Source organism: Mobula birostris, chromosome 13 (assembly GCF_030028105.1).
Source record: "Mobula birostris isolate sMobBir1 chromosome 13, sMobBir1.hap1, whole genome shotgun sequence".
Taxonomy (NCBI): Eukaryota; Metazoa; Chordata; class Chondrichthyes; order Myliobatiformes; family Myliobatidae; genus Mobula; species Mobula birostris.
In genome coordinates, this window is record NC_092382.1 from 55696276 (window position 1) to 55717784 (window position 21509).

At 45.0% G+C, this 21509-nt stretch overlaps 2 protein-coding genes across 3 annotated transcripts in view; one reads left to right on the top strand and one right to left on the bottom strand.

Moving 5' to 3' along the window:
* The window catches only part of LOC140207942 (uncharacterized), a 39970-nt gene extending 30745 nt beyond the window's left edge, over nucleotides 1-9225 (top strand). The window contains exons 2-3 of the mRNA XM_072276479.1: nucleotides 478-603; nucleotides 4853-9225. Of these exons, the coding sequence (XP_072132580.1) occupies nucleotides 478-603; nucleotides 4853-5737 (1011 nt within the window). The 3' untranslated portion in view covers nucleotides 5738-9225. The remainder of the gene's footprint in view (nucleotides 1-477; nucleotides 604-4852) is intronic.
* Nucleotides 9226-11559: 2334 nt separating this feature from the next.
* LOC140206855 (uncharacterized) overlaps nucleotides 11560-21509 on the bottom strand; it is a 30249-nt gene continuing 20299 nt past the window's right edge. Inside the window, exon 3 of one of the 2 annotated variants that reach the window (XR_011888408.1) lies at nucleotides 11560-14003. The gene's annotated coding sequence lies outside the window, so the exon portion shown is untranslated. Of the gene's footprint in view, nucleotides 14004-16911; nucleotides 21505-21509 lie in introns of those variants that run through there. The other variant, XR_011888409.1, reaches the window with a different exon arrangement.

Sequence of the window (21509 nt, forward strand, 5' to 3'; positions counted from 1 at the left end):
CTCTCTCTTTTCGAAATACTTTTCATAGGGTTAATTCAGGATCCTGTCACATTGGAAACTGGTTGATCGAAAAAAAAAGGTGGTTAATTTCTTCGAAATACTGGTGGAAATCAACAGATCAGGCAGCAAATGTGGAGAGGAGACAACATTTAGGCCGAGCCCCTTCAGCATATCTAGACTGTGCACTCCTCTGCTTACTTGCTGCCTGATCTGCCGAGTTCCTGAAGCATTTTGTGTGAATGTGTCTACATTTCCAGCAACAGCAGAATCTCTTGTATTTTATATCTGCATTTTTAAGAAGGTTCTACTGTGGCATTAAACACATGGAAAGTTTGCTGTTATTAATTGTACTATTTTATGGGAGTTGCTTTCTGCGTTAAAAGAGCTGCTGAGTTTTCTACACACAAAAGAAAATGTGTATGGACATGGAATATGTGCTTGCAGAAACTTTAAATGGCACCGTGATTACCCAAAAAGCGTTGCGTAACAATTCTCGCTGTCGCTGAAGCACCGATCAAACGCGCAGGCGTCAGGGTTGTGGCTGGTCCCGAATATCGCGCATGCGCGCAATATTCAAAAGGCCTCGGCAAAAGTCGGGTGCAGGTAAGAGAGAATCTCGGGGCGAATCTTTTTAACACCGACTGAGGGGCATTTGCTTTGAGATACGAACACCGTGCCCACAATATCGGGACAGTCCTGCTCTCTTCCCTCTCTCTCAGCCCCACGATCCGTTCACAGGCCCCGGGGAGCTTCCGGCTGATGAGGGAATGGGAGCCGATGGATCTCTCAGACAGAGCTGAGCTTCAGCTGTCTAAATGCAAGGATTAGGAACTCGGAGAAAGGGAACAAAATCTTTTACATCAGCAGTTGAGAAAATCACCTTCGTTCTCCCTCCAATCACAAAGAAGAGAAAATCTGCAGATGCTGGAAATGCAAGCAACACACACAAAATGCCGGAATTCTGCATTAGTACTCTTTTCCATAGATGCTGCCTGGCCTGCTGAGTTCTTCCAGCATTTTGTGTGTGTTGCTTGTTCTACCTCCTCTTCTTCTCAACCTTTCTGCCCGTGGGAACATGTTTTGACCCATTCACTCTGTGAAGATGATGATATCAAACACCTTTGTCCTGGACAACAAATAGCTTTCACATCACAAATGTACCAGACTCCAATGAGACAGACTACTGCGCCTCCCTTTATATTCATTGGCATTACCATCAATGAGCGTCCCACTGTCAGTCATCTGGGGAAGGGTTCAGGGGAAATATTTATGTACAATACAGAAACTGGTATTACCTGTGTGTATTGCGGTGATGCAAAAGTTGCTGGAGAATTTGCAAGTGGGAAGAAGTGGAGTGATATTTTGAAATCTGACTTTTTAAAGCATAATTTAGCAAGCAAACCACATATGGACAATACGCAAAAGCTCTGGTAAGAAAATCATTCATTATCCGTTACAAGCCTGCTACGTAGGTTGTGTGAGAGTGCAGATGAACTCGATCATACCCAGTCGAGATTAGAGTTCCTATCAACAGTGATTTACTAGCTGCTCAAGTGAATACCTCTCTATATAAAATTAACTGTGTGCATGTTGTCACTGGGTGAAAAATGCACAGTAAAGATTTATGTGCACACTGGTCATTGCAAATTAGAAGGGACATTGGTGGGAAGGTGGGGAGACCTCCAGTGTCCCTGATGCCCTCACCTACAAGATGTGCATCCAGCTGTAGCTTGTAACCCTGCACTTTAAGGAGTTGGAACTTGAAATGGATGAATTCCGGATCATCCAGGAGTTGGAGGGGGTGACAGATATGAACATGAAAAGAGGTGAGTTACACCCAAGGTGCAGGACACAGGAAACTGGGTGAGAGTCAGGAAGGGGAATGAGGTTAAATAGCCATCGCAGAGTACTCTTGTGGCCACCCCCAACAAAAAGAGGTGGACCACTTTAGAAACTGTTGGGGTGCGGGGGAATTACCTGGCAGAGGAAAGTCAAAGGGCTGATTGGGGATTTGTTAGTTAGGGTTACAGAACAAGAGGGGACTAATATCCCAGTGGTAAGGCTTGCTAGTGCTAGTGTGGGGAGAGGGCGTGAGGTAGTTAATATAAATTGTAGAGGGAAAGGGAGCCAGAATGACAGAACAGATAGTGGAGAGGGTGAATTGAATTGAATTGACTTTATTACATACATCCTTCATATACATGAGGAGTAGAAATCTTTACGTTATGTCTCTGTCTAAATATGCAATGTGTAATTTATTATAAATAGTTTATACATAGGACAGTCAATATAACACAGAAATGCAATTGTATCAGCATGAATTAATCAGTCTGATGGCCTGGTAGAAGATGATGTCCTGGAGCCTGTTGGTCCTTTTGCTGTGATACCATTTCCTGGATGGTAGCAGCAGGAACAGTTTGTGGTTGTGGTGATTCGGGTCCACAATATCCTTTGGGCCCTTTCGACACACCTGTCACTGTAAGTGTCCTGAATAGTGGGAAGTTCACATCTACAGATGCGCTGGGCTATTTGCACCACTCTCTGCAGGTTCCTGCGATTAAGGGAAGTACTGTTCCCATACCAGGCAGTGATGCAGCCAGTCAGGATGCTCTCAATTGTGTCCCTGTAGAAAGTTCTTAGGATTTGGGGCTCCATCCCAAACTTTTTTAACCGTCTGAAGTGAAAGAGTTGCTATTGTGCTTTTTTTCACAACACAGCCGGTATGGACAGACCATGTGAGATCCTTGGTGATGTTTCTGCCAAGGAACTTAAGCTGTTCACCCTCTCAACCCCAAATCCTTTGATGTCAATAGAGGTTAGCCTGTCTCCATTCCTCCTGTTGTCCACAATCAGCTCCTTTGTTTTTGTGACAATGAGGGAGAGGTTGTTTTCTTGACACCAGTCAGATGTTGTTCAGACCTCAGATAGAGTCAGCAATCAAATGATTGAGCATGGTGCGATGAATGTGCTGAGCTGTGTATATCACAATGCAAGAAGCATCGTAGGAAAGCTAGATGAGCTCAGCACAGGGAATTACGATACTGTAGCCATTATTGGGACTTGGTTGCACCCAACAGTCTGAGGGATTTAGAGGAACAAATTTATAGGGAGATTGCAGACCGTGCCAAGAATCAAAGGTTGATTCAGCAACTGATTTTAACATTCCATATATTGACTGGGACTCCCATAAAGTAAAAGGACTAGATGGGGTAGAGTTTGTCAAATGTGCCCTTAATCAGTATGTAGAATTCCCGACGTAGAAGTGTGCAATAAGCTTTTAGGAAATGATCCAGGGCTGGTGACAGAAATTAGTGATCATAATTCGACGTAAAAATGGAAAAGAGAGCTCTGGACCACGGGTTGAGATTCTAAATTGGAGAAAGGTCAATTTTGATGGTATCAGAAAGGATCTGACAAGTGTGGTTTGGGACAGGCTGTTTTCTGGCAAAGGAGTACTTAGTAAGTGGGAGGCCTTCAGAAGTGAAATTTTGAGTGTGTGGAGTTTGTATGTGGCTGCCAAGATAAAAGTTGAAAGGTACCTTGGTTTTCAAGTGATCTTGAGACCCCAGATATTTTGTTCCTCTAAATGCCTCAGACTGTTGGGTGCTACCAAGACTCATTAATGACTACAATATCATAATTCCACCCCCTGAGCTCATCTGACGTTTTTTTTAGTTGTCTGCTGTTGGTTTCTGAAAGCTTCTCAATGGATTTTGCTCTATTTTTTGCCCTCTCTTTGGCTTTTATGTTGGCTTTGGCTTCTCATTTCAGCCACGGTTGTGTTCTCCTGCCTTCCTAATGCTTTCACTTCTTTGGGATGTATCGATCACTCAGTTCCCAAATTGCTCCCAGAAACTCCAGCCACTGCTGCTCCATTGTCACTCCTACCTTTTCCCTTCCAAACAAGTTTGGCCAGCTTCTCTGTCATAGAAACATGGAGAAGTTCAGTATGGAAACAGGCTATTTGGCCCATCTAGTCAATGCCAAAAAAACATTTAAGTTGTCTAATGCAATTACCTGCACTGGGACCATCACCCTCCGTCCCCCTACCATCCAGGCTCCCATCCAAATGTATTTGAAATGATGAAACCGAGCTCATATTCACCACTTGTGCTGACATCTCATTCCACACTCTCACTACCATTTCAGTAAAGAGCTTTTCCAAATGTTCCCATTAAAGTTTCACCTTCCCCACTTACCCATGACCTCCGGTTGTCATCCCACCCAACTTCAGTGGAAAAAGCTGTTTGCATTTACCCTATCTATACCCTCATAATTTTGTATACTTCTAACAAATCCTCAAAGCAATGTATAGTTTCCTTGTTTATGGTTAGAACCTTTTTTAGATGTATAAGATGATGAGGGGCATTGATCGTTTGGATAGCCAGAGGTTTCTATCCCAGGGCTGAAATGGCTAACATGAGGGGGCATAACTTTAAGGTGCTTGGAAATAGATGTCAGGGGTAAGTTTTATTACCCAGAGAGTGGTGGGCGCGTGGAATACACTGCTGGCTATTTTGCATTTGAGTGTTTCAGTTCCTGTGGGGCCAGGCACCCATGCAGCTCAGTTGGGACAGGGAATAATACCAATGGAGAGAGCCAAACTGAGGCAGGTCACAGATTGAAGATGGCAGAAATGCCCCATTCTTATGGAGACAGGAAGAGCACCAGAGAGTTTGATGGTCATTCCAGATACCAGCACTGTGCCCAGTTAGAAGATGATTTCTCTCTCCAACTTGGGTTGACCCTCACTGTAACAGTTTGATGTCAGATCACACCCTGACAACTCAAGTGATCTCATCTGAAATGTTGCCCTTCACCCACTCATGTATTTTGTAAATCTTTTTTACAGGTTAAACACAACAAGGAATTTGTCTACAGCAATCTCGAGCACAACACGCCAGTTTTGCTGTCTCTGTCCAGATATTTAAGAAGTGGAGCAAAGGATTCACTTGATCATCTGACTGACTGGCATGCTCGTCATTTTACACATTGCTCAGACAGAGGGAATGGATTCAGTTGGTCATTTCAACTGAAGGTACGTCAGCGAGTTCACACTGGAGAGACGCCGTTCACCTGCTCAGAGTGCGGGAAGGGATTCACTCAGTCATCCACCCTAATGGCACACAAGTCAGTTCACCCTGGGGAGAAGCCGTTCACCTGCTCAGACTGTGGGAAAGGATTCACTCAGTCATCTAAACTGAAGTTACATCAGCGAGTTCACACTGGGGAGAGGCCATTCACCTGCTCAGACTGTGGGAAGGCATTCACTCAGTCATCTAAACTGAAGGTACATCAGAGAGTTCACACTGGGGAGAGGCCATTCACCTGTTCAGAGTGCGGGAAGGGATTCACTGAGTCATCTCAGCTACTGAGACACCAGTCAGACCACACTGGGAAATGGCCGTTCACCTGCTCAGTCTGTGGGAAGGGATTCACTTTCTCGTCTCATCTGAAGGTACATCAGCGAGTTCACACTGGGGAGAGGCCGTTCACCTGTTCAGACTGTGGGAAAGGATTCTATCAGTCATCCCACCTTCAAGAACACCGGTTACTTCACACTGGGGGGCGGTCGTTCATCTGCTCAGTATGTGGGAAGGGATTCCCTCGGTTTTGTCAACTACTGAGCCACCAGCGAGTTCACACAAGGGAGAGGCCATTCACCTGCTCCGTGTGTGGGAAGGCATTCACTTGGTCATCCCAACTACAGAGACACCAGCGAGTTCACACTGGGTAGAGGCCGATCACCTGCTCAATCTTTGGGGAGGGATTCTGTCAGCCAAATCAATCAAATGTACATCATTGAGTTCACACTGGGGAGAGGCTGTTCACCTGCTGTGAATGTGGGAAGCGATTCACTCAGTAATCTAACTTTATGTAACTCTGGCTTCGGCTAGCAGCTTAATATAGGGGGTGATAGCCTCCCAGCCCAGACAAGTTAAGAAATCTCATTTGGATGAATGCTGCGTGATGTGTCCCCTGTTACAAATCAGTACCCCAAAATAACAAACAGTACACAATATGTGATTAAAGGAATGAGATTTAAAATTCTTACTTTGACTGTAGGGTTAGTAAAGAAAACAAAAAAAAAAAGAAAATGGGCCCACTCTCTCCATTCACGTCTTCTCATCTCTCCCCAGCAAAAGACCATGAAATCTTTCTTCCAGACTCACAAGGAAGAACATTTCTCTTATTGGATAGCCCCGCACAACAAAACCCTGTTATCTCTGGTTGTGAACTAAACATTGCTGCTACAGAGAAACCATTACCTCAGCAGTGAAACACTGCACAGAGGCCGTTACATGAGCAGTGAAACCTTACAGCGTATTACACTTGTGACACACTACCGGGTTCACACTGGGGAGAAAGTTTCAATAAGCTGCTTGCTGGATATTTGTCCATCACCATTGCTGAATGCAATTTCGAGAGTGACTGTCGGTGCTGAACTCTGCAATTATTGCTGCTGCTCACCACACCCAGTTCTGCACCCTGGTCACTGGGCATGGGAGGAGTTTCTTCTGCTGCATATTCACCTTTAATGGGGCTGGAGTTTAATATTCTGGATCTGAGATAAATAAATCAGTTTATGTTAAACTCTGTCTCCGGTACCTAGTGAATTTATAACACCATGTGTACAGTAGAGAATCGACTCAGGCCGGCTGGACCCTGCCAGTGATTCAGTTCCACGACAGTCCTTTGAAATCCTGCCCTGTTGTTCATCTCTCGCTCTCCCTGTGCTTATGGGTTCCAAACAGTCACCACTCTGTGGGTGAAGAGGTTTCCCTTGAATTTTCTGCAGACTGAAGAAGTCAAGCTGACTGCAATTCTGTCTGAGATGTTCTGCCCCCTGAAATCTCTGGGCTGAGGAAGAATGACATTGGTCATTAACCTCCGTAATGACGACTCATTTTCACATTATGGGTCATTTTCCCTGCTTGTATAGGGTTGTTAGAAAACACCACTGTCCTCTAAAGACTGAAAGCAGAATGGGAAACCATTAGTTCAACGAAGCAGGGTCAGAAACCAGAGGCAGGTCTGCACAGGGCAGAGTTTGGGGATCTGGACGATGGACAGGTTAAGAATGTATGATGAGGAGAAGGGAATCAGCAGCGGGGAGTGGCAACGAATGACAGAGTAACAACATTTGGAAGCTGATTGAGAGAGAAAATCTTTCGGTTGTCTGACTGATGACACAAACAATGCCTGTGGTGAGGTGCTCCACTGGTCGAGGAACATGTGTGTGGAGAATGGTTTTATCTATTGAGAGAGCTGTTTCTGCTTGTTTATCCTGTAATATTATATCCGGATGGTTATTATGGATTGTCCTATCTGAAATAATGTATTGGTTATCATATAATTTGTAATATTTTGGCTCTGAATTGGATCAGGCTTGAAATCTGATGGCTTTATGAAGTGATGGAGGGCCTTTGTGAGTCTGTATTTTAAATCAAGATTTTGGTGAATGATACTTGCCACTTGATTGTACCTTTGTTAGTAATCAGATTGACTTAAACTGCAGCAGGATCCTGGAATGTGTTGGATTGTGTCTGGTTTTTCTTATCATTTTCCGCACTTACTGCCTTGTTATTATATGATTATGAAGACACGTAGTCCTCTTTTATTGTCATTTAGTAATGCATGCATTAAGAAATGATACATTATTTCCTCCGGTGTGATATCACAAAACGCAGGACAAACCAAGACTGAAAAAACTGACAAAACCACATAATTATAACATATAGTTACAAACAGTGTAAGAATACCATAACTTGATGAAGAAGTCCGTGAGCATAGTAAAGTTCAAAGTTTCTCAAATGTCCCACATCTCACGCAGACGGGAGAAGGAAGAAAAACTCTCCCTGCCATGCCAACCACAATCTGACTCTGAGTCATGCGAAAACTTTGAGCTCTGATCAGCTCTCTGACACCGAGTACTGAGCGCCATCTCTGTCCGAACGATTTGACCTCCTTCTCGGTCGCCAAAAGCAGGCAAGGCCAGGGATTTTGAGGCCTACCCTCCGAAAGATCCCTGACCACACAGTAATGACAGCAGCAAACGGGCATTTCATAAATTTCTCCAGATGTTCCTCTGTGCTTTCACGTTCATTCTCCATCAAATCAGAGTTGTCCACGGCCCCTATTTAACAGATACAACATCATTTTTCACTAGAGGGCTGCGCACACGCCGGCGCGCCACCATCTTCTCCTCCCGCCGTGTTTGTGTGTATTTCATGTACTTTCAATTTTTTTTCCTTTTGTTAATCACCTTGTCCTGTATTTCTGCAAAGAACCCCTCTGTTTCTGGGAAGAATCCTCCAACTCTCAGTCAGGTGCTCGATGCTTCCTTGTCACTATCTTGTCTGCTCAGATCATTGGGATGTCTCCCATGGAGGGTCATACTCATTCCACTGGTTAATGTTTTCTTCCATAGTGATGATTCATTTCTTTGAGTTGGCCTCTCATTTAAGTTTTCTGGTCTGTATTTCTTATCACGATTGCATACACACACCTGGAGTGCTGAATTCTGTTCATTTTTGTTGAAAATATATACTTAGAAGTTTTATCTGACCTTTGTGTGATATTTTTTTCATGTGTGTTATTTCTCTTCTTCCTTCTGTCCAAGGTAGTGTTAATCTAAGTGGGTTTGAGCGTAAATAGTCGTTTCTAAGGTTATCATTTCAGTTCTTATTTATCTTTAAATTTTACTGATTGAAATGGGACCAAGATATTTTTATTTTAAAAAATCAGTGTTGGTATTGATGAAAGTGTTTATTGTCTTTGTTGTACTTGTTAACTATTGAGCTGTTTGGCAGGTTTTTTTTTAAGCCTTGAACTAAATTTTGTCAAAGGTTCTCCCTACTTTGCACGACTTTCTATTTTCTTTGCTTGTTGATATTCCAGATACATGGATATCAGGAGTCCTGATGAAGGGTCTTAGATTCCCACTCATAGATGCTACCTGACATGCTGAGCTCCTCCAGCACTGTGTGCGTAGTTCCCTAGATTTCTACCATCTGCAGGTCCTCTTGTTTCCCAGATACTTGTATGTTTCTTGAAAGAACAAGCCAAGAACAAGCTGGTAGTGAGGTTGTGTGGATCTGTTGGTAAAATATTAAATAAAATCTTTAGAAAGAGATGGCATAGGGTTGGAGGGTGTAGAATCTGTGGGTAGAATTAAGGAACAGCAAATGTCAAAAAAAAATCCCTGATGGGACTTGTATAGAGACCCCCAAACAGTAGTAAGTATGTGGTCCACAAATTACAATGGGAGATAGAAAGTGCGTGACAAAAGGGCAATGTTACAATAGTCATGGGGGATTGTCATGCAAGTGATTAGGAAAATTAGGATGGTGTTGGCCTCAAGAGGAGGAATTCCTAGAATGCCTACAAGTTGTTTTTTTAGAGCAGCTCGTGATTGAGCCCACTTGGGGATCAGCTATTCTGGATTGGGTGTTGTAATGATCCAGAATTAATTAGGTCACTTAAGTTCAAAGAACCCTCAAGGGCAAGTGATCTTAATACGATCAAATTCACCCTGACATTGGAGAAGGAGAAGCTAAAGTCAGATGTGGAATAAAGAGAATTAGAGAGGCATGAGAGAAAAATTGGTCAAAATTGATTTGAAAAGAACACAGGCAAGGATGAAAACAGAGCAGCAATGGCTGGAATTTCTGGAAGCAATTCGGAAGGCACAGGATATATACAGTGGCATGCAAATGTTTGGGCACCCCTGGTTAAATTTCTGTTACTGTGAATAGTTAAGCGAGTAAAAGATGACCTGATTTCCAAAAGGCATATAGATAAAGATGGCACATTTCTTGAATATTTTAAACAAGATTACATTTTTATTTCCATCTTTTACAGTTTCAAAATAGCAAAAAAGGAAAAGGGCCCAAAGTAAAAGTTTGGGCACCCTGCATAGTCAGTACTTAGTAACACCCCCTTTGGCAAGTATCACAGCTTGTAAATGCTTTTTGTCACCAGCTAAGAGACTTTCAATTCTCGTTTGGGTAAATTTCTGGGTTCAGTGTTTAGTAGCAAAGCACTGACTGTGGAAATTACAAATCAGAATATTATTGGAGTCACAGAATCCAGCAGCACTGAAGCAGGCCCTTCAGCCCTTCTAGTCAATGCTGACCTGCTTTTGTTTTTACTGCCTATTTCCAACTACCTGCACCATAGCCTTCATTAAAGTACATATATGTCACCACATATAACCGTGAGATTCTTTTTTTCTACAGGAACACTTAGCAAATCTATAGAATAGCAACGGGATCAATGAAAGATCAAGTAGAGCATATAATTCAACAAACTGTGTAACTGCAAATATAATTAAATATCAATAAATAACAAGAGCAATGGTTGTAACCCTGGGGAACCCCACTGGGCCGGGCCTTGAGTCCAATAAACAGCCTCCCACCATCACTCTCTGCTTCCTACCATCAAGACAACTGTGCATCCAGTTAGCCAGCTCTCCCTGGATCCCATCTGATCTGACTTTCCACAGCAACTTACCATGCTGAACCTTGTCAAAGGCCTCACTGATGCCCATGTCGGCCACGATCCTGGGACAGAGGTGTCACTGATCAGAGGGCATAGATTTAAACAGAGGACGAAGAGGTTTAGAGGGATCTGAAGAGGAGATTTTTCACTCAGAGAGTAGCTGAAATCTGGAACACACTGCCCGAGGTGGTGGTGGAGACAGGTCCCTTCACAACATTACGAAGTGGGTGAGCATTGAAACTGTCGAGATACAGTCGGCTATGAACCGAGTGCTGATAAATGGGACCAGTGTAGACAGTGAGTGGATGGTCAGAACAGGTATGGCTGGCCAAAGGCCTGTTTCCGTGCTGTGTGATCCACCACTCCGGACATGACAAATTAACGATGGTGGCACCGCAAGGCATTGATTTCAAAACCTCTCACCCCTTTCCAACCTGAAATAAACCAGACTGAACCCTTTTGTCACCACTGTGAAAATCTGTTTCTGTCGAGGTAACATACAAATTGGTCACTTCTGCTAAACAACTGGCAATTGATGAAGTCCCTGCGTCTTCCATTAATGTTGCTTCCTTACAGCAAAACTAACCCTGTCACTGTGTAAGAATCAGTGATTAAATCCGGCCCCAAACACTGTGCTTTCATCCCTGTACATTGTAACTTGAACCATCTCACTGAGGGTCTGATGGAGACACAACCCCTGCCCTCTGCACATGTGATCACATCTCCCCTGATTCTGACATTTCAAATACCCTCAGAATGGTTTTCTGATTCAGTCTGAAGGTTGTGGTACATTCAGCTCATGTTCAGACCTGACAAACCATGTCTTCCCACAGCTGGTTCCACCTGTTGGTGTGTTCTTCTTCCTCCACCTCCAGAGAAGCTGCATCTCCACACAAACTCCTCACTTGAGACGACTGTCTGTACCCGTGACACAGGAAATCACATCACTGTCACTCTCCTGATACCATCCGGGAAGCGGTACCGCAACATAAAAGCCAGGACCAACAGGCTCCGGGACAGCTTCTTCCACCAGGCCGTCAGACTGATGAACTCACACTGATTTGAGTGTAATCTATATTACATTGTCTGTTTTATTTATTATAAACTATTATAAATTACTATGATTGCACGTTGCACATTTAGATGGAGTCCTAATGTAAAGATTTTTACTCCTGATGGATGTAAGAAATAAAGTCAATTCAATTCAATTCCTGATTCATAGTCATTGTCATAGTCATACTTTATTGATCCCGGGGGAAATTGGTTTTCGTTACAGTTGCACCATAAATAATAAGTAGTAATAGAACCATAAATAGTTAAACAGTAATATGTAAATTATGCGAGTAAATTATGAAATAAGTCCAGGACCAGCCTATCGGCTCAGGGTGTCTGACTCTCCAAGGGAGGAGTTGTAAAGTTTGATGGCCACAGGCAGGAATGACTTCCTGTGATGCTCTGTGTTGCATCTCGGTGGAATGAGTCTCTGGCTGAATGTACTCCTGTGCCCACCCAGTACATTATGTAGTGGATGGGAGACATTAACCAAGATGGCATGCAACTTGGACAGCATCCTCTTTTCAGACACCACCATGAGAGAGTCCAGATCCATCCCTACAACATCACTGGCCTTACAAATGAGTTTGTTGATTCTGTTGTTGTCTGCCACCCTCAGCCTGCTGCCCCAGCACACAACAGCAAACATGATAGCACTGGCCACCACAGACTTGTAGAACATCCTCAGTATCGTCCAGCAGATGTTAAAGGACCTCAGTCTCCTCAGGAAATAGAGACGGCTCTGACCCTTCTTGTAGACAGCCTCAGTGTTCTTTGACCAGTCCAGTTTATTGTCAATTCGTATTCCCAGGTATTTGAAATCCTCCACCATGTTCACACTGACCCCCTGGATGGAAACAGGGGTCACCGGTACCTTAGCTCTCCTCAGGTCTACCACCAGCTCCTTAGTCTTTTTCACATTAAGCTGCAGATAATTCTGCTCACACCATGTGACAAAGTTTCCTACTGTAGCTCGGTACTCAACCTTATCTCCCTTGCTGATGCATCCAACTATGGCAGAGTCATCCGAAAACTTCTGAAGATGACAAGACTGTGCAGTAGTTGAAGTCCAAGGTGTAAATGGTGAAGAGAAAGGGAGACAAGACAGTCCCCTGTGGAGCCCTAGTACTGCTGATCACTCTGTCGGACTCACAGTGTTGCAAGCACACGTACTGTGGTCTGCCAGTCAGGTAATCAAGAATCCATGATACCAGGGAAGCATCCACCTGCATCGCTGTCAGCTTCTTCCCCAACAGAGCAGGGCAGATGGTGTTGAACGCACTGGAGAAGTCAAAAAACATGACCCTCACAGTGCTCGCTGGCTTGTCCAGGTGGGCATAGACATGGATCAGCAGGTAGACGATGGCATCCTCAACTCCTAGTCGGGGCTGGTAGGCGAACTGGAGGGGATCTAAGTGTGGCCTGACCATAGGCCGGAAGAGCTCCAGAACATGTCTCTCCAGGGTCTTCATGATGTGGGAGGTCAATGCCACCGGTCTGTAGTCATTGAGGCCGCTGGGGCATGGCATCTTTGGCACAGGAACGAGGAAGGACGTCTTCGACAGTACAGGAACCCTCTGGAGCCTCAGGCTCATGTTGAATACATGGCAAAGTACTCCACATAGCTGAGGGGTACAGGCTTTGAGCACCCTGGAGCTGACACCATCGGGTCCTGCAGCCTTGCTTGGGTTGAGACGTTTCAGCTGTCTTCTCACCTGTTCAGTCGTGAAGGCCACTGTGGTGGTTTTGTGTGGGGGAGGGGTATGGTCATGACAGCAGGGTGGGGGACTGTGAGGAGGGGTAGGAGGGGAGAGTGGAATATGTGTTGGTTGGGAGCCGAGAACAGATGGCTCATGTGGGGGATGGGCAGGGGTCACAATGTCAAATGTTAAAGAACAGGTTAAGTTCATTGGCCCTGTCCCCACTGCCTTCAGCTCCTCTGTTGTTAGTTTGCCAAAACCCAGTGATGGTCCTCATCCCCTTCCAGACCTCTCTCATGTTGTTCTGCTGGAGTTTCCACTCAAGCTTCCTCCTGTACCTGTCTTTAGCCTCCCTGATCCTGGCTTTCAGGTCCCTCTGTATTGCCCTCAGCTCCTCCCTATTTCCATCTCTAAACGCCCTCTTTTTAGCGTTCAGGATGTCCTTAATGTCCTTTGTTACACATGGTTGTTATTTGAATAACAAAGGACAGTTCTTGTCGGAACATTGCAGTCCACACAGAAGTTGATGAAATCAGTGATGCACTCTGTGAACCCATCAATATCCTCTCCATGTGGCTCACAGAGTGCCTGCCAGTCTGTCACCTCAAAACGACCCTGGAGCGCCTCATAAGCCTCCACCGACCATTTCCTCACTGTCCACGAGGTTGCAGGTTTACTCTTCACTTGGTGTCTGAGCTGCTCGCCTCCGGGTATCCTCCGTCAACAAGCTTCTTCCTCAGTCACCATCTGTGAGATTATAAAAAACAATTAAAACGATCTATCAGACAGCTCCTGTACCCCTCCACCCCTGAACAGGTTCCCCTGTTAAAACTCTCTGCTCAGCCCCTTCCCTATTCCCTTTCCCTTTCAGACTCCCGATGTGCCAGCAGATCCGAATTCACCGTGTGGACATTTCTACCCCACAGGAGGCTGTACAAACCCGTGTCCTTCTCTGATGCACAGCTCAGTGACCCCAATCCCTGTCTGCACTCGCAGCCCATGACGGTGACAGCTGTCCTAGACTCTGTAACTCACAATCTTGTAACACAGAATCTTGTTCACAGCAAGTTTAGACAGTCATTAATATGAAGAGAGAATTGTTGTTTCCTGAAAGGACAGGCGAGCGAAGCTGTCTGATCCAATTCACCAGATGGTCCGGTGTTTACAAGTTAATTTGTCCCGGGACCCACTCATAACCCCGACCCACACAGACAGACAGACAGACAGACAGACTGTCCCTTCGCCCCAAACCCCCTGCAGAACCACAAGGAATTGATCCACGGCCCGGGCTCGGTCGCAAAGTGAAAACCGGGGCTGAGGAGAGCCCGGAGACAAACACCCCGCTGCCCACTCCACCAACAACACGGCACAGCCGGACACATCTCACAACACCGGATCCGGTCCCGATGAAACCCGAATTTAATTTTGTTGTTCCAGATCGGACCCAACAAAAGGTGTTTTAAAACTGAAGCGCTCCCCTCACGTGACGTCACACAGCAGCCCCCCTCCCCCCACACGCCTGACGTCACCCATGGTCTCCCCGTATCTGCATCTGCTGTCACGAGCACGGTGCCTTACGTCACACACGCGCTGCTGTGCTCGAGCTTTTTCGGTTTAACGGCAACTGAGCTCGAGCTACGCCCCACCCCCCGAACAGTCAACAGAGGAATTGGACTGATTGCAGAGCTGCGCTATTCCCATTGGTGCGAAGCGATGTCAATCACTGGTTACAACCAATAGTGGAGGCGGACCAGCCGAGAGGGCGTTACCCCGTCTCTGCTGCAGTGCGAACTGCCCGTCAAAGCGGAACAAATCCCAAAGTAAATGTCCGCTTTCTGATTTATTTCCATTTCTCTCCGAGGGAAGTTGGGGCGTTTGTGAAGCGTCTCCTGCGGCCGGAGTCTGATGTATCGCTGAGAGGTAGGAGAAGACCGCTCGGCCCGTCGGTTTGATGCCGGTTCCCCGGGGAGGGAGAGGATGAAGACGGTGAGAGAGGGGGCGGACAGGATGTTTGTCCCGGTGGGGACAGGAGGGGCTCATCTGTGGAAATGTCTGAGCCCACGGTGGTGGCGATTCACCACATTGGGGGCAAACACCGGCAGACTGTTGCCCTGCAAGCGGGGCCGATGGTCCGGGCAAAGTGACAATTATTTGTGTTTTGTTGAGATTGTACCGGGAATATGGTGTAAAATCCCGCTCCCCACACTAACACGGGTTATACAGACCAAAGAACAAACTGCCGGAGGAACTCAGTGGGTCGGGCAGCATCTGTGGAGGGAAATGGACCGTCAACATTTCGGGCCGAGACCCTCCCTCTGGACTGAGAGTGGACGGGAAATAGTCCGAGAAAAGAGGTGAGGGGTGGGGATGGGGCAAGAGCTGGGGAGTGAGAGGTGGGTCCAGGTGAGGGGGAGGTGGGAAGGTGGAAATAGTGACAGGGGTGGGAGGTGAGTGGTTGGGGCAACACGGGGCTGCAGAAGATGGAAATTAATTCCATAGAGGGTTAACAGAGAGGTTAGAGAGTATTTGTTATAGAGAGTGCAATGAAGATTCACCAGACTGAACCCTGGAGTGGTGGGGTCATCATATGAAGAAAGATCAAATGCGCTAACACTTTCATTTAGAGAATCGAGGACTGAGAGTTGAACACATTGAAATGCACAACATCATTACCGGTTGAACCAGGGATCCCAGTCTCTGAAAAAGGGGGTGGACTGTCCGGGACTGAGATGAGGGGAAATGTCTCCACTCCGAGGGTGGTGAATGTCTGTAAATTCCCACCACAGAGGGTGGTGAAGACCCAGTGATCGTCCTGACATAAAACAGAGGCCAGCAGATGTGTGGAGACCGGAGGGATCGAAGAAATGAGGATCGGGCAGAAACACGTGACTGAGATGGGAGAGCAGCCGCCATCTTGTTGATGGTTAGAGGGGGTGAATGGCCACCATCTGCTGTTTCAGTGTTACTGTCCAGTGAGGCCGGAGGAATGTGAATGGAAATTAGTGTTTATGAACATAAGACTGATTTAAATGAAACCTGCACATTTCCAGTTTGCATCTGAATTGTGTGTCGGACCGGGATGGGAATCGAGCCCGTGACTCTGTGACCTGGAGGTGGATGGAAAGGGACGGGGAAGATATGGAGTGAAAAACTAAATACGTATCTAGTGTAAATATGGAATAATATGGGAAATGCAGCGGATGGGTTGGGCAGCGTGTGATGGGCGAGGACCAGAGTCACCGGTTCAGGTGGGAGACCCTCCACCCGTTACCTGATCCCGTTTCCTGTTCACATTTTCCCCGCAGATCTGCAGCATCTTCCGGTCACTGCTCTACGTGTCCGTGTAGCTTCATCTTTTGCCTGTTCAGACAAGGCAGTGAGATCTGGATCTGTCACGTCCTCTCGTTGTGGGTGGACAATATGTTTTTGTCTGCAATATTTTCAGCATGTTTCATTCCACTGTTTTTACCTGCTGAAGTGCAGCCAATGTTTCTGGGTGTATGACCCATTTATGTGAGAATTTAGCCTTTTCTATTTATCTGAGCTTCTCAGAAATGTGTGCAGTTTAGTTAAGCTTCACTCCAGAATTTCCAAAGCAACAACTCAGTCAGTCAAATACTTCCACACAATTAAAATAGTTTATTTTTATGTTGTACTACTTACATAATTTAACTATTTAATATGTATGTTCTTATTTTAAATCACAATTGTTAAAATCTATTGTTATGAATTAGGTTCTATTGCTGCTGCAGAGACAATGAATTTCATGATATATGCCGGTGCTATTAAACCTGATTCTGATATTGATATGGGAGACCCACCACCGGTCACCTGATCCCAGTCACCGCAGATCGTAATGCGAGATTGAAGCCTTTTCCATTTATTTGCATTCTTCAGAAATTACAACAGTTAAGTTTCCTTCTGTGGCTCCAAAGCAGCTCAGTCTGTCTAATATTTCCACATGATTAAAATAGGGAATTTGTTTATTATCATCACGTACAGTGAAAATCTTGCCTGACCTACCTTCCACACAGATCGATACATTACTACAGTACATTGAGCTGATATATGACAAAACAATAACTGTAACAAAGCATTATGGCTGTAGAGAAAGTGCAGTGCAGATAGACATATGGTGCAGGGTCACGTCAAGTTACACTGTGAGGTCGAGTCCATGTTATCATTCATTTGGCTTACAACCGCAGACAGAAAGCCGTCCTTGAGCCTGGTGGTACGCCCTTTGAGGCATTTGAATCTCTTCCCCGATGGGGGAGCAGGTTTGCAGCAAGGATGTCTAGGTTGTGAGGATCTTTGAGTACATGTCCTGCTTTTGCGAGACAGGGGAACTGTAGGAAGAGTCCATGGTGGGGAGGCTTGTTTCTCTGATGTTCTCTGCTCTCCAAAGTTCTCTGCAGTTCCTTGCAGTCATGAGCAGAGCAGTAGCCATATGAAGGCGTGAAGTATCAACAAGAAGCTCAGAGACCTCGGCCTTCACCCTGCCCTTGTGTAGCTGGATCCTGGACTTCCTGTCAGATCGCCGGCAGGTGGTAAGAGTGGACTCCCTCACCTCTGTCTCTCTGACCCTCAGCACACAAACCCCACAGGGTTGTTTCCTTGGCCCTCTCCTTTACTCTCTGTGCACCCATGACTTGTGTCATCACCCACAGCTCCAATCTGCTAATTACATTTGCTGATGACACTACATTGATTGACCTAATCTCAAACAATAACTTTCAATCAATCAAATGCCTCCTGATAAGGCTCGGTCCAAACAAACTTTTCACCCTTCTTCAGGAGATTAGTCAGAGGAAGAGCGATATCTGCAAAGTTCTGACAGAACTTATGATAATATCCAACCATTCCCAGAAATCTTCTAAGAGGCTTCTTACCAGTTGGAATAGGAACTTCAGAAATTGCCTGAACAGGTGCCAACTTGCCTTGACCCACAACATAGCCAAGATAGGTCACAGTGGCATGGCCAAATTCACTCTCAGCTAAAGTTAACTGTAAGGTTGGCCTGGGAAAGCCTGTCAAACAGCTTTTCTACTGCAGAGATATGCTCTTCCCAAATGTCACCCCCTGTGACTAAGTCACCAATATAGGCAACTGCGTGTTCTAACCCTCGAATTACAGAATCAATCATTCTCTGGAATGTTCCTGGAGCATTTTTCATTCCAAGTGGCAAAACATTGTAGTCATACAACCCAGAAGCTGTCACAAATGCAGAAATTTCTCTACCTCTGTCTGTCAATGGAACATACCAATACCCTTTCAACAGATCAATCTTTATAAGAAATTTAGCTTTTCCAACCTTATCGATGCAATCATCCACCCTAGGGATAGAATAGGCATCCGTTTTTGTTACTGCATTTACCTTCCTATAATCAGTGCAAAATCTAACACTACCATCAGGTTTGGGCACTATAACACAAGGTGAGCTCTAATCTGATTTTGAAGGCCTAAAAATACCATTTTTCAGCATATATTCAATTTGTTGCTCAGCCAATTTACACTTTTCTACGTTCATGTGATATGGGTGTTGTTTAATCGGTTTGGCTTGACCAATATCTACGTCGTGTACTGCAACCGTCGTTTGCTTGGGAACACCGGGAAATAAATCTTTAAACTTCAGAATTAATTCCTTCAGCTGTTGTTCTTGCTTTGGCTGCAGATGAGCCAACTTGTTATCAATGTTTTCTAGAACAACCAAGTTCATTAGCCTAACTGGGACCATGTTGGGCTTGTAAAAAGTCTCAGGCTACGTCCACACTAGACAGGATAATTTTGAAAACATCGGTTTGGCATAAAAACAATGATTTTCAAAATACCTCCGTCCACATTAGAATGGATATTTGGGTGAATCTCCTCCTACTGGGCATGCTCAAGACACACGGAAAACAAGCGAAGAAGAAAAGGTGTACTTGGTGCGCGTTTGTCCAGAAACATTTTCTGCAGCCATAGTCTCTTCACCGATGTAAGGGACGACAGCTACAACTAAATGCAATGAGGCTTGTCACTGGGCAAAAGTGACATTTGCTGTTACCTCATTTGTTTGCCTTTACCTTGGCCATGTCTTTGTGTATTATTTTTTTCTGTGTTTAACATGTGCAATAGAATGAGTTACTGGGCAAAGGTGATAATTGCATCTATTGACTGTTTGCACAAGCAATACATTAATCACATTACACGAGTGTGGTGGTGGACAAACCCAAGTGCAGAACACGGGCGCGGGGACAGAGTCAGAAGGCATTATCGCCGTAGCAAGCATGGAATCGGTTTCCAGGAGAGTCTTTAGCTGAAGTCTTGGGTTTGGAGAGAATCCAGGAGTGATGCTAGACTTAGAACTAATGGCCCTAAGAACCATGAAATGAGGTTACTCACACCAGAGTCGACCAATGAACTGGCAGCTCCTTGTTGTGATCACAGTGTCTTTAGAACATAGAACATAGAATAGTACAGCACAGCACAGGCCCTTCGGCCCACAATGTTATGCTGACCCTCAAACCCTGCCTCCCATATAAGCCCCCACCTTAGATTCCTAAATATACCTATCTAGTAGTCTCTTAAACTTCACTAGTGTATCTGCCTCCACCACTGACTCAGGCAGTGCATTCCACACACCAACCACTCTCTGAGTAAAAATACTTCCTCTAATACCCCCCTTGAACTTCCCACCCCCTACCTTAAAGCCATGTCCTCTTGTATTGAGCAGTGGTGCCCTGGGGAAGAGGCGCTGGCTATCCACTTTATTTATTCCTCTTATTATCTTGTACACCTCTATCATGTCTCCTCTCATCCTCCTTCTCTCCAAAGAGTAAAGCCCTAGCTCCCCTAATCTCTGATCATAATGCATACTTTCTAAACCAGGCAGCATCCTGGTAAATCTCCTCTGTATCCTTTCCAATGCTTCCACAGCCTTCCTTTATCCTGCATTTTCTGATGGAAAACAGGTGTGTGTAGGTAGTGGAACCTGGGAATGATTGGAAATTAAACGAGGGGATTGAAGCCCAATTCCTGAGGTAAATAGTAAGGTGGTGGATTGCCAGAAGAGTCCGTGACAAATAAAGCGCCTTGTTAAATGTATAAAACATGTCTGCATCAGTGTTATCTTGTATTTCCATACAATGTTACATTAGGCTGTTACACATCTATTGTAAAAGAAGTACTTGCATAAATAGGTAAACTACCTTCACACAAGCAAGGACAGAAAACAGGGCAAAGTTAGTATACTTATTTATTCAGTAAGCTATGGGTCAAAGTATTAGGTAAGTACATTTCTAACTTTTCTGGCTTCAGTATTGTTGCCGTCTGTTCTGAAATTGTTAGGTTGTGTGGGGGGTTGCATTCAAGAAAACAATTAAATGCCATGCTTCCGCCATTTGTTCCGGCACGTCATGACAGCGTTTTTAAAAATATCTGTTTAGCCCGTCCACGCTGCACTACACAATCGGCGTTTTCAAATTTACACGCTCACGAGGGCGTTGTACAAAATCTCTGTTTTCGAGGGGGGAAAACACCGTTTCAGTGTGGACAGAGGGTCAAAATGAAGAGAATGAAGAGAAAAAGCTTTGGTCTATCCGGTCTAGACTACTGGCTTGGTGTACTTTATTTTTGAACTTCAAAACATTGTCTAACAAGTTAACAAGTACATCCCCATCAATCCACTGTTCCTTTAACAAGGCCAAAGTTCCCCTCACTCTATGACCAAATACAAGTCCAAAAGGGCTAAAGCCCAGTAATTCCTGTCCCGACTCTCATACTGCAAACAAAAGCAAATGTATTCCTTCATCCCAGTCTTTTCCATTTTCAACACGGTATGTCTTAATCATTGTTTAGAGGGTAGAATGAAATCTTTCTAAAGCCCCTTGCGATTCCAGATGGTACTCAGACGCTGTAATTTGTTTAGCTCCCAGTTCATAATCTACCTGCTGGAACAATCCAGATGTAAAGTTACTTCCTTGATCAGACTGGATTTCTTTAGGTAAACCAAATAAAGTAAAACAACTTGGTACGAGCCTTCGCCACAGTTTTAGCTTTAATATTTCTGAGAGGTATTGCCTCCAGGAATCTGGATGCAGTACACATAATAGTTAGCAAACACTGATGGCCAGATTCAGTCTTTGGCAATGGGCTAACACAATCCACTATAACTTTGGAAAAGGGTTCACCGAACGCAGGTATGGGCCGGAGTGGGGCCACTGGGGTGACCTGATTAGGTTTACATCCAACTTGACCAGTGTGACAAGTTCTGCA